We start from the raw sequence: 15865 nt of genomic DNA, 5'->3' as shown, positions 1-15865 counted from the left end.
GGTCGCACTCTGACCTCTGAGTCAGGAAGGTCACGGGCTCGAGTCCCAGAGGCGTCATCACAAAAAGTTAGGACGTCGGAGGTGACACCTTCTCGGATGCGATCGTAAATGGAGGCCCCCCCCCCCCCCCCCCCCCCCCCCCCTCGGATGGACGTAAAAGATCCCACGGGAACTATTTTGAAGAATAGGGGAGGGCTGACCGGTGGCCTGGTCAATATTTATCCCTCAGCCAGTGACACTCAAATAAGATAATCCGATCGCCGTCATACTACTGTTTGTGGGATCTTGCTTGTGCGCGGATTGGCAGCTGCGTTTTCCAAATCACGACAGTGACTGCGCTTCGTTGGTTGTGGAGCGTTTTGGGAATTCCTGAGGATGGGAAAAGGGCTGCAGGAGTACTAAGTCTTTCTTTCTTGACCTCTTGTTGTGATTGGCAGGAAAGGGGATGAGATCTACCGGCAGCTGCGGCGTTTGGGCTCCTCGCTGGACTGGGACCGGGCCTGCTTCACAATGGACGCGGTGAGTCGCCGCGCCTCCTCGGGCTTTATCGGTGATGCACGCCGTGTATGCGTAGACGGGTCAACGGCAGATTTCAAACCACCCCGCCAGAGCCAGTCCAAGGACTGTTGTTGCACCTCTGCTTTTCTGCTAAACCTTTATAAGATGCTGGTTAGGCTCCAGATGGGTATCGTGCCCGATTCTGGACACCGCACTTTAGGAAGGATGTCAAGGCCTTGGAGAGGGTGCGGAAGAGATTTACTCAATTGATGCCAGGAATGTGGATGAGACTACAGAAGCTGGGGTTCTTCTCCTTAGAGCAGAGAAGGGCAAGAGGAGATTTTTAAGAGGTGGTCAAAATCATCAAGAGTTTTGAGGGGGTAAGTAAGGAGAGTTTGTTTCCACTGGCAGCTGGGGCAGCAACCAAAGGGCACATATTTAAGGTGATTGGCAAAAAAACCAAAGGAGGAGATCAGGTGAATTGTGTTTTACACAGTGAGTTGTCGTGATCTGGAACGCGCTGCCTGAAAGGGCGGTGGAAGGTCAGATTCAATGATAACTCTCTAAAGGGCTCTGGGGAGAGAGCAGGGGCAGTGGGACTAATTGGATAGCTCTTTTTTCAAAGGGCCAGCACAGGTACAATGGGCTGAATGGCCTCCTTCCGTGCCGTGTCATTCTCTGATTCTCAGTCTTGTTCTGTCCCAGGCTCTGGTACTTCCTTGATCAGCTGGAAACCCATCACCATGTTTGCCAACCTCTAAGCTAAGCTGCTGGGCAGTTCACTTACGTGCACTCTCCCCACTTCGAGGGAACTGAGGCGCTGATCGGCAGAGCTGAGGACTGGAGGACCCTGAGTATCCACAGGCGATGGCTGGTGGAGCTTCCCTGGCTGAAACGCAGTGGGTCACCAGTACAGAGCACTGGCAGATTACCAGCTGCATTGCGCACCAACCCTTGGCAAGTGCTGTGGACCGCCTGAACCCAGAGTGCTGCAGCACGCACCCCCCACCCTCAGTTCTCGGCCAGTCGCTGGCCTCACGTTCGCTGTCACTCGGTGTGGATCCCCTACTGCGGTCCCCGCGTGCCTGTATTGTTGTGGCCTGCTTATCGCAGTCGCTCGAGTCGCTGCTTCACGCTAACTCAGCGTCTGCTTCTCGATGATGCTGTTGGATAGTCGTGCCTGGAGTCTCACCAACTGCTTCTTTCTCCCCCTACCCTCCCCCCACATTCGCAGGACTACTCGGAGGCTGTAACCGAGGCGTTTGTCCGGCTGCACGAAGCAGGCCTGGTGTATCGCAGCCAGAGGCTGGTGAACTGGTCGTGCACTCTCAACTCGGCCATTTCCGACATCGAGGTACCAACACGCTCGGCATTATTTCAACAACAGCAACCTGTATTTATATAGCGTCCTTTAAAGTAATAAAACATCCCAAATCACTTCACAGGAGCGCTTTCAGACTGCGTTTGGCACCCAGCCGCATCAGTAGGTAGAGAGGCGGAGGGGTGTAGGGAGGGAATTCCAGAGCTTCTAGCCCTGGCAGCTGAAGGCACGGCCACCAATGGTGGAGCGATTAAAATCGAGGATGCTCAAGAGGTCAGAATTAGGATCACATATCTCGGAGGGTTTGTAGGGGCTGGAGGAGATTACAGAAATAGGGAGGGATTGAGGGGCTGGAGGAGATTACAGAGATAGGGAGGGGCAAGGCTATGGAGAGATTTGAAAACGAGGATGAGACTTTTAAAATTGAGGCATTGTTGGACCAGGAGCCAGTGTAGGTCAGTGAGCACAGGGGGTGATCGGAGAACAAGACTTGGTGCGAGTTAAGACATGGGCAGCTGAGTTCTGGACGAACTCAAGTTTGTGGAGGGTAGAATGTGGGAGACTGGCAGGAGTGTGTTGGAATCGTCAAGTCTAGGAGTAGCAAAGGAACGAACGGTTGAGGGTTTCAGCAACAGATGAGCTGAGGCAGGCTTGAAAGCTGCTGTTTGGCTCGGATATGATGCCGAGGTTGTGAACAGACCGGCTCAGCCCTCAGACCGTTGCCAAGGAGAGGGATGTGGTGGGTAGCTGGCCGATGGAGTTTGTGGCAGGTTCTGAATACAATGGCTTCAGTCCTCCCAATCTTTAGTTGGAGGAGATTTCTGCTCATCCAGTGGTGGGAGGAGTCCAGAATAGAACAAGGAACGGAATCTTACAAGTAGAGCTTGGCCGTCAGGAAACACCTCTTCACACGATGGGTAATGGAGATCCCCAGGAAGGCCAAAGACTTAGGAGGATCATCAGAGCTTTCAAGACTGGGATCAATCTATTTTTGTTAGGTAAGTGTATCGAGGAATACATGGGGAGACGGTGGCGTAGTGGTCATGTCACTGAACTAGTAACCCAGAGGTCCAGGCTCATACCCAGGGGATATGGGTTCAAATCCCACTACAGCAGCTGGTGGAATTTAAATTCAATTAATTAATAAATTCAATTAATTAATGAAAATCTGGAGCCCTGAACCTATCATTGATTGTCGTAAAAACCGTCTGGTTCACTTTAGAACATAGAACAGTACAGCACAGTACAGGCCCTTCGGCCCACGATGTTGTGCCGACCCTTTAACCTACTCTAAGATCAAACTACCTACATACCCTTCATTCTACTATCATCTATGTACCTATCCAAGAGTCGCTTAAATGTCCCTAATGTATCTGCTTCTACTACCACCGCTGGCAGTGCATTCCACGCACCCACCATTCTCTGTGTAAAGAACCTACCTCTGACATCTCCCCGAAACCTTCCTCCAATCACCTTCAAATTATGCCCCCTGGTGATAGCCCTTTCCGCCCTGGGAAAAAGTCTCTGGCTATCCACTCTACCTATGCCTCTCATCATCTCGTACACCTCTATCAAGTCACTATCTCATCCTTCTTCGCTCCAATGAGAAAAGCCCTAGCTCCCGCAACCTTTCTTCATAAGACATGCCCTCCAGTCCAGGCAGCATCCTGGTAAATCTCCTCTGCACCCTCTCTAAAGCTTCCACATCCTTCCTATAATGAGGCAACCAGAACTGAACACAATATTCCAAGTGTGGTCTAACCAGGGCTTTATAGAGCTGCAGCATAACCTGGCGGCTCTTAAACTCAATCCCCCTGTTAATGAAAGCAAACACACCACTTCAGGGAAGGAAATCTGCCGTCCTTACCTGGTCTGGCCTGCACGTGACTCCAGACCCACAGCAATGTGGTTGATTCTTAAAATGCCCTCTGAAATGGCCTAGCGAGCCACTCAGCTGTCACGGGCAGTTAGGGATGGGCACCAAATGCTGGCCTTGCCAGCGATGCCCACATACCATAAAAGAATAATATAAAAAAATGGTGCTAAGTCAGGTAAGAGGAGTTGACATGCGGATCTAATTGAATGATGGAGCAGGCTTGAGGGGCTGAATGACCTCCGCCTCTTCTTGGATCAAGAATGCTTCCCTCATAATTGCAGTGGAGGTTTGTAATGGCCTTACCCCTCCCCCACTCCTCCCCCCACCCTCTTTCCTTATTCTCTCCTTCCTTGTTCCCTCTCTGTTCACTCATGGCGCCTGTCTTAAACATGCCCCTCACTGCCCCCCTGTCCCACTGCCCTGGTGTATCTGAGAGTACAGGTCAGGTTTGACCTCCTCTGACCTGTTGGAGGGCCTTGCTGCAGCTGGAGCTGTGTCAGAAACCAGGCTCAGGGGACAGACCCGACTGGGAACAACCTCCAACAGACTTTAGTTTGTAAAATGTGCAGGTGAAACTGTTTTGCCTTGACACCAACCCCCCACACTCAACCCCCTGTAAACAGCTGTTCCGCCGCCCTTCACCCTCCTCTGACAACCGCCCCTACCCATCGAGGCTTCCACCTGACCTCCAATTTCCCCCTCTGTTTCACTCGCTCCGGACTCTACCCCCTGCACCTTTCACCTTTAACCCTGAAGGCTGTCTTGCCGTGACCTCTAAACCCCGTGCCACATCTCCTTTTGCAGGTAGAGAGTCGGGTGCTGAGCGGACGCAGTTACATCTCCATCCCTGGTTACGAGGAAAGGGTTGCTTTTGGTGAGCTGGTGCACTTTGCGTACATGACGGAAGATTCGGGTGAGTTTCTGGGTGACGATTGTTGACTGTTATCAGAAAGTGTTTGGAAGAGCGGGCGACACTGTCCTTTCCCCCTCTGGGACTGGGTGGGTCAGTGGGTCAGACACTATCCTTTCCCCCTCTGGGACTGGGTGGGGCAGTGGGTCAGACACTGTCCTTTCCCCCTCTGGGACTGGGTGGGGCAGCGGGTCAGACACTGTCCTTTCCCCCTCTGGGACACTGGAGTAAATCTAAACCAGACAGTCGGAGTAAAGTTGCTGCTCGGACCAGTGTGGGTTGTCAGTTCCTCAGGGGAGCTATTGAGAAACCACACAGGGTAATGCACAGGCCCTGTCACAGTGAGATCTGTATGAGCTCTGGTGCAGTTGGTTTATTGTGGGGTGATTTAGTGGCATCGGGTCCTCTGTAACTGGGTACTGTATGTTGGTGATTGTCCACTGAGCTGGAGGGTGGACGAGGGGGGAATGCACAGAAGCTGCACAATGTTGGATTTTACTTGGGTTTTCACCTGGTGCTTCTCTCCTGCTCCTGATGCTATATTTAATAAACTGAGTCAAAATGCATGAGATAATGAAACAATCAGACAGATTTCTTTTGTTAATGACTGCATACTGACTAGTACATGCAAACAATAATATAAAAGCAAAATACTGCAGATGCTGGAAATCTGAAATAAAAACAGGAAGTGATGGAAATAGAGTCATAAATACTCAGTGGGTCTGGCAGCGTCTGTGGAGAGAGAAGCAGAGTTAACGTTTCTGGTCAGTGACCTTTCATCAGAACTGGCAAAGGTTTTAAGCAAGTGAAGGGGGTCGGGGTGCGAGGGTAGAGAACAAAAGGGAAGGTGTGTGATAGTGCAGAGGGCAGGAGAGAGTAAATAACAAAACTGTCATGGGACAAAGGCAAAGAGTGTGTTAATGCTTGTGAAAGACGAAGCATTCGTCCAGAGAGAGTGTTAATAGCAGAATAATGAGCAGCTCTGACTACATGAAAAACAGACACATGGTTAAAAAATAAAATCATTAAAAAAAAGAAAAATATAAAAAATGCCAGTCATGCCCTGAAGTTATTGAACTCAATGTTCAGTCCACAAGGCTGTAGAGTGCCGAATAGAAAGATCAGGTGCTGCTCCTCGAGCTTGTGTTGATGTTCACTGGAATACTGGAGCAGGCCAAAGACAGAAATGTTGGCATGAGAGCGGGGGGGTGGGCGGGGTGGTGTATTGAAATGGCAAGCAACCGGAACCTTGGGGTTATGCTTTTGGACTGAGCGGAGGTGTTCTGCAAAGCAGTCACCCAATCTGTGTTTGGTCACCCCAGTGTAGAGGAGCAAATACAGTAAACTAAATTGAAAGAAGTACAAGTAAATCACTGCTTCAGCTGAAAAGAGTGTTTGGGGCCTTGGATAGCGAGGAGAGAGGAGGTAAAAGGACAGGTATTACACCTCCTGTGATTGCATGGGAAAGTGCCATGGGAAGGGGATGAGGTGTTGGGAGTGATGGAGGAGTGGACTAGGGTGTCACAGAGGGAACGATCCCTTTGGAATGCTGACAGGGGAGGGAAAGGGAAAATGTGTTTGGAGGTGGCAGAAATTAGGCCTAGCTTCCGGTTTCTTGCCATTTCAATGCACCCCACTGTTCTCATGCCCATATATCTGCCCTTGGCCTGCTCCAGTGTTCCAGTGAACATCAACGCAAGCTCGAGGAACAGCACCTGATCTTTCGATTCGGCACTCTACAGCCTTGCAGACTGAACATTGAGTTCAATAACTTCAGAGCATGACTGGCCTTTTTGTATTTATTCTTTAACCATGTGCCTGTTTTTCATGTAGACAGAGCTGCTCATTATTCTGCCATTCTCTCTGGACTAATGTTTTGTCTTTCACAAGCATTAACACACTCTTTGCCTTTGTCCCAGGACAGCTTTGCTATTTAATCTCTCCTGCCCTTTGCCCTTTCAGACACCTTCCCTTTTGTTCTCTTCCCCACCAACCCTCCACCCCTACCACGCCCGCCCTTCACTTGCTTAAAACCTAACTCTTTTCTAACCTTTGCCAGTTCTGATGAAAGGTCACAGACCTGAAACGTTAACTCTGCTTCTCTCTCCACAGATGCTGCCAGACCTGCTGAGTATTTCTAGCACTTTCTGTTTTTATTAGGTGCAAACAATATGTCTATATACTCATGTGGAGAAGACCCATCGGGTTGCAGAACACTAGGTAGTTCGTAGTCTTCAGGCTGCAGTTGTACTAAAACTCAGTGTGCGTGTGCGTGCTTTCACTATTCAGCTACTTTACTTATTTCCTACACGACAGTCTACACCCTCTACTGAATCACGCACGATGTATGTCTGTGCTTTCCACACTCTCCTTTACTGTAGTCCTCTGTGCCAACCATCCCATACTGCTCTTTGCTTGTGCCAGGCTGTTAACATCATATTGCACACTATCCTACACACTTGTCACTTGACCCCACCCTCATTGGATGGCACCGGGTTGCGGGGAGGGGGGGCATTGACCAATCCTGAGCCACATTAGTGCACAGTGCGGTGTTAAATATTTGCTCCTCCTCTGCTCCCTACCTCGCACTGACTCTTCTTTTTCTCTACTCAGGTGAGGAGGTTGTCGTGGCAACGACGCGGCCCGAAACCATGCTGGGTGACGTGGCAGTGGTGGTACACCCGGACGATGACCGGTATATGGTGAGGTTGGCGGGGTGAGGCGGGCAGGGTGTGGGGTGCACTTCGGTTCAGGAGAAACGTCAGCCAAAGGTGGCCCAGATCTTGGGGGGAGATGGACTCCAGGTGTAGAATTGAGACACACTGACCAGGGGCCTCTGCTGATATCGAGAACAGGAGGCATGATGCAGGAGGACAGTTAGTGTCAGTGGACGGGTTGTCGTCTTCAGAATAGAACAGAGAAGATTAGTGGGGGAGAAAGGTGTACAAATGTTGGATTTAATGTGCGGTGTCTCTCAACCACGCCCACTGTCTCTATCGTGCACACTCTCACATTCACTCTTGAATTTTGCTCCTGCTCATTCTCTTCAGGGTCTGTCCACTGGCTCTGTACTCTCCCTTTCTCTCCCTCTCTCGCAGTCTTTCTTTGTGTGTTCTCTTGTGCTCACTGGTTATGATATTGGACTCTCTGGTGCTGACGTTGATTCCTTCTCTGGCAGTTTGACACCAGGAAACGAATGGACACATCTGACCTGGGCTGCCTGCCTGGTTTGTAGGGGAATGTCCTTTCTGGGTGTGCTGGGGAGTTGGGATCGATCTCCCGCCAGTGTACAGTCAGTTCACTAACCGTATCCTCTTCCACCTCACAGCATCTCCGGGGGAAACAGGTCCGTCATCCCTTCACGGGGCGTCTGCTGCCCATTCTCACTGATACGCTGGTCGACCGCGGGTTCGGCACAGGTAACGACTCCGAACAAATTGCGCTCCAGTGTAATTAAATACACCGGGTGTCTTGAAACAGGGCGGTGCAGAGAGTGTGTCCTGTGGTGCTGACCCACACATCCAGGATCTCACAGGAACCAGTGCTGCTGACCCTGTACTGATCTTGTCCTGACGCGAGAGCCTGTGGTGACTGTAGTGGTGCTGATCCCCGTACTGACCTGGGATCCCATGGGGACTGTAGTGGTGCTGATCCCCGTACTGACCTGGGATCCCATGAGGACTGTAGTGGTGCTGATCCCCGTACTGACCTGGGATCCCATGGGGAATGTAGTGGTGCCACCCTGTATTGACCCCGCACTTGCTCCGTGCTGACCCCCACACCCGCTCCGTGCTGACCCCCGCTCCGTGCTGACCCCCGCTCCGTGCTGACCCCCGCACCCGCTCCGTGCTGACCCCCGCACCCGCTCCGTGCTGACCCCCGCACCCGCTCCGTGCTGACCCCCGCACCCGCTCCGTGCTGACCCCCGCACCCGCTCCGTGCTGACCCCCGCTCCGTGCTGAGCCCCGCACCCGCTCCGTGCTGACCCCCGCACCCGCTCCGTGCTGACCCCCGCACCCGCTCCGTGCTGACCCCCGCACCCGCTCCGTGCTGACCCCCGCACCCGCTCCGTGCTGACCCCCGCACCCGCTCCGTGCTGACCCCCGCACCCGCTCCGTGCTGACCCCCGCACCCGCTCCGTGGTGATCCCCGCACCCGCTCCGTGGTGATCCCCGCACCCGCTCCGTGGTGATCCCCGCACCCGCTCCGTGGTGATCCCCGCACTCGCTCCGTGCTGATCCCCGCACTCGCTCCGTGCTGATCCCCGCACTCGCTCCGTGCTGATCCCCGCACCCGCTCCGTGGTGATCCCCGCACTCGCTCCGTGGTGATCCCCGCACCCGCTCCGTGCCGACCCCCGCACCCGCTCCGTGCTGACCCCCGCACTTGCTCCGTGCTGACCCCCGCACCCGCTCCGTTCTGACACCCGCTCCGTGCTGACCCCCGCACCCGCTCCGTGCTGACACCCGCTCCGTGCTGACCCCCGCACCCGCTCTGTGCTGACCCCTGCTGACCCCCGCACCCGCTCCGTGCTGACCCATTGGCCACATGCCTCAGCAGGGACTGTAGCTGTGTTGATAAGTAGGCAATGCCACTTGTGTTGCCAGGTGACTAATGTGCAGACCAGAGTGTAGCTCCAGCATTGACTCCAGCACTCACTCAGTGCCTCTTCCTCACAGGTGCTGTAAAGGTGACTCCTGCTCATGACCACACTGACTATGAGCTCGGCCTGAAGCACCAGCTCCCTCTTATCTCCATTTTCAACGAGGATGGAACCATGGCAACTGAGAGTGGCGACTGGCTGCAGGTAATGGGAACATCAGATTGATAATGAGGTGAGGGCTGTACGAAGCAGAGAGTAAGGGGTAGGGTGAATTTAGGGGTGAGGGGTTGAAGGGGATGCAAAGCAGGTGAGGCTGCTGTATGATCAATGAAGTCTCCTTCCCCCAGCCCAGGCGCTCTCTTCTCTCTCTCTCTCTCTCTCATTGTCTCTCCCTCTCTCACTGTCACTTTCCCTCTCTCACTGTCACTCTCACTCTCTCATGCTCGTTCTGTCTGCCTCTCACACTCATGTCTCTCTCTCATATTTTCTCCCACTGTCTCTCTCTTGTTCTCTCTCCCTCTTGCGATCATTCTCTCTGCCTCTCACGCTTGCACCGCTTACACTCATGCTTTCTGTCTCTCATGCTCTCTTTCCCTCCCGTCCTTGGCTCCCTGCCCCCTCACTCCCTGCCCCACCCCCCACCCGTCTACTCCCTGCCCCCTGCTCGCCACCCGTCTACTCCCCGCCCCCCCCCCCGCCGCTCCCCACCCGTCTAGTTCCCGCCCGGGTACTCGCCGCCCCCCCCTCCCCCGCCCGTCTACTCCCCGCCCCCCCCCTCCCCTGCCCATCTACTCCCCGCCCCCCCTCCCCTGCCCATCTACTCGCCACCCCCCTCCCCCGCCCGTCTACACCCCCCCTCCCCCGCCCGTCTACTCCCCGCCCCCCCCCCCCCTCCCCTGCCCATCTACTCCCTCGCTCCCTGCCCCCCTCACCCCCCCCCCCCCCCCACCCACGCTCCCCGGCCCTGTCACTCCCTGCACCCCTCACTCCCTCCCTCCTTCTTGCTGCCCTCCTCCTCGCTCCCTCCTCTTGCTCCCCCTCTTCCTCCCCCCTTGCACCCTCGCCACCCCTGTTTGCTGCTTGCTCACACTCACTCACTCCCACTCTCTCTCTCTGCAGGGCATGAAGCGATTTGATGCTCGTCAGCAGGTGTTGGCGGCTCTGTCGGAGCAAGGACTGTATCGTGGTTTGAAGGAACACCCCATGGTGCTGCGCTTATGCAGGTAGGGAGAGCAGTGGGACCGTGAGGATGGGTGAACACTGGCCGTGCTGTGTGGGATGTAGGAGAGGAGCTGATGTACTTTGCCTGGGTATTGATGAATGCCCCATGTGACCCAGGTGCACCCCTCCCCTGAAGGTGCTGACCCTCCCTGGGGTGTAATCTCTCTCCTGAAGGTGCTGACCCTCCCTGGGGTGCAGTCTCTCTCCTGAGGGTGCTGACTCTCCCTGGAGTGCAGTCTGTCTCCTGACGGTGCTGACGCTCCCTGGGGTGCAGTTCCTCTAGTAGGATGCAGTCTCTCTCCTGGGGTGCAGTTCCTCTAATGGGGTGCAGTCTCTCACCTGAAGGTGCTGACCCTCCCTGGGGTGCAGTCTCTCTCCTGAGGGTGCTGACACTCCCTGGGGTGCAGTCTCTCTGCTGAGGGTGCTGACCCTCCCTGGGGTGCAGTCTCTCTCCTGGGGTGCAGTTCCTCTAATGGGGTGCAGACTCTCCCCTGGAGGTGCTGACTCTCCCTGGGTCCCACTCCACTCTGTTCAGCTCCCGGATTAACAGCCTCCCTGTTCTCTTGCAGTCGATCTGGTGATGTGGTGGAGCCGCTCTTGAAGAGCCAGTGGTACGTTCGGTGTCAGGAACTCGCAGAGGGAGCGATGGCGGTGAGTGAATACCCAGTCTCAGAGGGGGAAAGGACAGTGTCTGACCCACTGCCCCACCCAGTCCCAGAGGGGGAAAGGACTGTGTCTGATCCACTGCCCCACCCAGTCCCAGAGGGGGAAAGGACAGTGTCTGATCCACTGCCCCACCCAGTCCCAGAGGGGGAAAGGACTGTGTCTGATCCACTGCCCCACCCGGTCCCAGAGGGGGAAAGGACTGTGTCTGATCCACTGCCCCACCCGGTCCCAGAGGGGGAAAGGACTGTGTCTGATCCACTGCCCCACCCAGTCCCAGAGGGGGAAAGGACAGTGTCTGACCCGCTGCCCCACCCAGTCCCAGAGGGGGAAAGGACAGTGTCTGATCCACTGCCCCACCCAGTCCCAGAGGGGGAAAGGACAGTGTCTGATCCACTGCCCCACCCAGTCCCAGAGGGGGAAAGGACAGTGTCTGATCCACTGCCCCACCCGGTCCCAGAGGGGGAAAGGACTGTGTCTGATCCACTGCCCCACCCTGTCCCAGAGGGGGAAAGGACTGTGTCTGATCCACTGCCCCACCCAGTCCCAGAGGTGGAAAGGACAGTGTCTGACCCGCTGCCCCACCCAGTCCCAGAGGGGGAAAGGACAGTGTCTGATCCACTGCCCCACCCAGTCCCAGAGGGGGAAAGGACAGTGTCTGATCCACTGCCCCACCCAGTCCCAGAGGGGGAAAGGACAGTGTCTGATCCACTGCCCCACCCAGTCCCAGAGGGGGAAAGGACAGTGTCTGATCCACTGCCCCACCCAGTCCCAGAGGGGGAAAGGACAGTGTCTGATCCACTGCCCCACCCAGTCCCAGAGGGGGAAAGGACAGTGTCTGATCCACTGCCCCACCCAGTCCCAGAGGGGGAAAGGACTGTGTCTGATCCACTGCCCCACCCGGTCCCAGAGGGGGAAAGGACAGTGTCTGCTCCACTGCCCCACCCAGTCCCAGAGGGTTAAAGGACAGTGTCTGACCCACTGCCCCACCCAGTCCCAGAGGGGGAAAGGACTGTGTCTGATCCACTGCCCCACCCAGTCCCAGAGGGGGAAAGGACAGTGTCTGACCCACTGCCCCACCCAGTCCCAGAGGGTTAAAGGACAGTGTCTGACCCACTGCCCCACCCAGTCTCAGAGGGGGAAAGGAGAGTGTCTGACCCACTGCCCCACCCAGTCCCAGAGGGTTAAAGGACAGTGTCTGACCCACTGCCCCACCCAGTCTCAGAGGGGGAAAGGACAGTGTCTGACCCACTGCCCCACCTTGTCTCGGATGCTGCCTGTGAGATGGGAGGGTGTGGGGCTGGATCGTGCTGTTGCTGATCCACCTGTATTGCTCGAGGTTCCACCTGGTGGGTGGTTTAGTACAGGTGGCAGCGTGAGGCTCCCAGGCCTGATATTCCTTGCGGACATTATGTGGGCGGGGAGTTGAGCTCGTGGGAACATTTACTCAGCTGTACCTCATCTACTGGAGTCCCTGTCTGTTTCTGCGGCCTTGCTGCTTGGGCGTAGGGTAGGGGTGGGGGAAGTGTGAGGGGGGAATGGGGGAAGTGTGAGGGGTGGGTGGGGGAAGTGTGAGGGGGGTGGGGTAAGTGTGAGGGGGGAATGGGGGAAGTGTGAGGGGGGAATGGGGGAAGTGTGAGGGGGGAATGGGGGAAGTGTGAGGGGGGAATGGGGGAAGTGTGAGGGGTGGGTGGGGGAAGTGTGAGGGGGGAATGGGGGAAGTGTGAGGGGGGAAAGGGGGAAGTGTGAGGGGTGGGTGGGGGAAGTGTGAGGGGTGGGTGGGGGAAGTGTGAGGGGTGGGTGGGGGAAGTGTGAGGGGGGAATGGGGGAAGTGTGAGGGGTGGGTGTTGGAAGTGTGAGGGGGGTGGGGTAAGTGTGAGGGGGGAATGGGGGAAGTGTGAGGGGTGGGTGGGGGAAGTGTGAGGGGGGGATGGGGGAAGTGTGAGGGGTGGGTGGGGGAAGTGTGAGGGGGGGAATGTGGGAAGTGTGAGGGGGGAATGTGGGAAGTGTGAGGGGGGAATGTGGGAAGTGTGAGGGGTGGGTGGGGGAAGTGTGAGGGGGAATGGGGGAAGTGTGAGGGGTGGGTGGGGTAAGTGTGAGGGGGAATGGGGGAAGTGTGAGGGGAGGGTGGGCCCCACAAGGAGGGGAGGGAGTGAATGGCCTTTGTGAAGGGGTCAGTTGACACACGGCCCCGAGGCTGTGTGGTCTTCCTCTCGGAGCCAGAGAGGATGGGCACGGGTGGTATATTTGCAGGAGCGGGTCTGATGTGTGAACCAGTGGGGTGTGGAGCTGTACAGTCCCGCTCCCCAGAGAGCGCAGTCACTGACTTCCGGCCCGACACCTGTTCTTTGTAATCCGCCGGCTGCGCTAATGTTTGTCTGTCCTGCAGGCCCTGGACTCGGGGGAGCTGAGCTTCATCCCCCACTCCCTCCACAACACCTGGCACAGCTGGCTCGCCAATATCAGGTCAGTGCTCGGGGTGAGGGCGGTAGCTGGAGGGAGGGGGGGGGAGGTGGTGGGAGACACCGGCGGGGTGCGGGGAGGGGTTGCGCACGGGCATTACGTAGAATACAGGGATTGATCTCTGCCTTTTCTGGCCCGCTGTTGTACTAGGCCGTAATTAGCAGGGCGGACGTCAGTCCCTGCACTCTCTGCGTGTGTGCTCTCTGGGTGATCGTGTGATTAGGCCAATTTCCCCCCCCCCCCCGCCCACTTATTGGCTGTGTGGCCCCTCCCCTCGGGGGTGGTGAAGCCTGGATTGTGTGGGTCTCCATTCAGTGTGTGTCCCATTCCCTCTCCCGCCCAGTCTAGCTCTGTCCCCAGATTCAGGAGGCTGGGGTTATATGAGTAATGGGAGACATTACCATGCTTGGAACGAACACCTAACTTCGGACCGAAGTTGCCCAATGCTCTTCACCACTGGAGGGGTTTCACATCTCCGGGTCTGTTGTCGGCTGATTGAGTGAGGTCACTGAAAGAAGAACAAAGACTTGCATTTATATAGCACCTTTAATGACCTCCGGATGCCCCAACGTGTTCTACAGCCAATGAAGGGCGGCACAGTGGCGCAGTGGTTAGCACCGCAGCCTCACAGCTCCAGCGACCCGGGTTCAATTCTGGGTACTGCCTGTGTGGAGTTTGCAAGTTCTCCCTGTGTCTGCGTGGGTTTCCTCCCACAGCTAAAAGACTTGCAGGTTAATAGGTAAATTGGCCATTATAAATTGCCCCTAGTATAGGTAGGTGGTAGGGGAATATAGGAAAAGGTGAGGATGTGGTAGGAATATGGGATTAGTGTAGGATTAGTAATAAATGGGTGGTTAATGGTCGGCACAGACTCGGTGGGCCGAAGGGCCTGTTTCAGTGCTGTATCTCTAAATCTAAAAAAAATCTAAAGTACTTTTTAATGTACAGTCACTGTTCTAATGTAGGAAACACAGCATCCAGTTGGCGCACAGCAAGATCCCACAAGCAGCGATGCAACAACAAGCAAGATAATCTTTTTCTGTCGCGTGATGTTGATTTTGGGATAAATATTGACTCAGATCACCGGGGGGAACTCCCCTGCTCTTCTGCAAAATAGTGGCCGTGGGATCTTTTATAACCCACTTCAGAAGGCAGACAGGGCTTCCGTTTAATGTCTCATCTGAAAGACGGTACCTCTGATCATGTGGCACTCCCCTGTGTACTGCACTGGGAGTGTCAGCCTGGGTTTTTGTGCTCAAGTCTCTGGAGTGGGATTTGAACCCAGGACCTTCTGCCTCAGGGGGTGAGAGTGCTGCCCTCTGAGTCATGGCTGCCCCTGTGATCAGCCAACAACTCCACGATTGTTCTACCGTGAGATTAACAGGGTTGTAGAAGGTGAATTAGACGGACCTTGTTCTCAGCTATTCCTACTTGCCCACGTTATGTGGTGTGTGGAGGATGTGAGTGGATGAAGGGGAAGAAAGACGTGCATTTCCGTAGCACCTGTCACAACCTCAGACCGTCCCAAAGTATTTTATGGGCACCAAAGTACTTTTTGAAGTGCAGTCGCTGTTGCAATTTGGAAGAATGAAGACGGCCCCTCGATACAGGTGACATTCCCTCCCTACCGTTCCATCCCCTCCCTACCGTTCCATCCCCTCGCAATGCCTGGCGACCGTGAGGGTTAAACGTGAAGTCATTGGGAATACGTCAGGGAACAGCTTGGCTTTGAGATTGATTCTGAGGGACCTGTGAGGTGGGTTTTGGATTCGGACTGACCGCTCTTCCCTCTTTTCCCCTTCACCCCCTCCCCAACATCTCTTTTCCAGTGATTGGTGCATATCTCGACAGCTGTGGTGGGGTCATCGGATTCCAGCCTATCGTGTCTCCTTCCCCGGCTCACGTGACCAGGAGGTGCGGGTGAACTCTGAACTTTTACCCCCTTTGATCACACTGTCCCTCAAAAATAAAGATTTGCACAACATGGGGTGTTCAAAAACCTGGAGGCAGCTTGAGCTGGAGGGGAGTCAGAGTGGGGGGGTTGATAACCCGGAGCCAGCCAGAGCCGAAGGTGCGTAGGGTGGGAAGGTTCGAAAACCTGGAGACAGGTAAAGCTGGAGGGGAGGGGGGCAGTTCGAAAACTCGGAACGAGGGAGAGTTGGCGAGGGGGGTTTGAAAACCTGGAACCGGAGGCAAAGGATAGAGGTAGGGGCCAGGATGGAGCTGGGCAATGCAGCTAGGGGAGGGGGTTGGGATGGGGCTGAGGGAGGGGTTTGTGACTGGAGTTGAAGGAAACGGGATGGAGCTGGGT

At 55.4% G+C, this 15865-nt stretch overlaps 1 protein-coding gene across 1 annotated transcript in view; it reads left to right on the top strand.

Moving 5' to 3' along the window:
• The window catches only part of vars2 (valyl-tRNA synthetase 2, mitochondrial), a 118716-nt gene that overhangs the window by 65454 nt on the left and 37397 nt on the right, over positions 1 to 15865 (top strand). Inside the window, exons 7-16 of the mRNA XM_068008991.1 lie at positions 438 to 519; positions 1733 to 1852; positions 4500 to 4608; positions 7219 to 7307; positions 7934 to 8024; positions 9284 to 9411; positions 10327 to 10430; positions 10998 to 11079; positions 13481 to 13557; positions 15384 to 15474. Of these exons, the coding sequence (XP_067865092.1) occupies positions 438 to 519; positions 1733 to 1852; positions 4500 to 4608; positions 7219 to 7307; positions 7934 to 8024; positions 9284 to 9411; positions 10327 to 10430; positions 10998 to 11079; positions 13481 to 13557; positions 15384 to 15474 (973 nt within the window). The remainder of the gene's footprint in view (positions 1 to 437; positions 520 to 1732; positions 1853 to 4499; positions 4609 to 7218; positions 7308 to 7933; positions 8025 to 9283; positions 9412 to 10326; positions 10431 to 10997; positions 11080 to 13480; positions 13558 to 15383; positions 15475 to 15865) is intronic.

This window comes from Heterodontus francisci, chromosome 29 (assembly GCF_036365525.1).
Source record: "Heterodontus francisci isolate sHetFra1 chromosome 29, sHetFra1.hap1, whole genome shotgun sequence".
In the NCBI taxonomy this organism is placed as follows: Eukaryota; Metazoa; Chordata; class Chondrichthyes; order Heterodontiformes; family Heterodontidae; genus Heterodontus; species Heterodontus francisci.
This window is presented reverse-complemented; position numbering and strand designations above follow the sequence as displayed.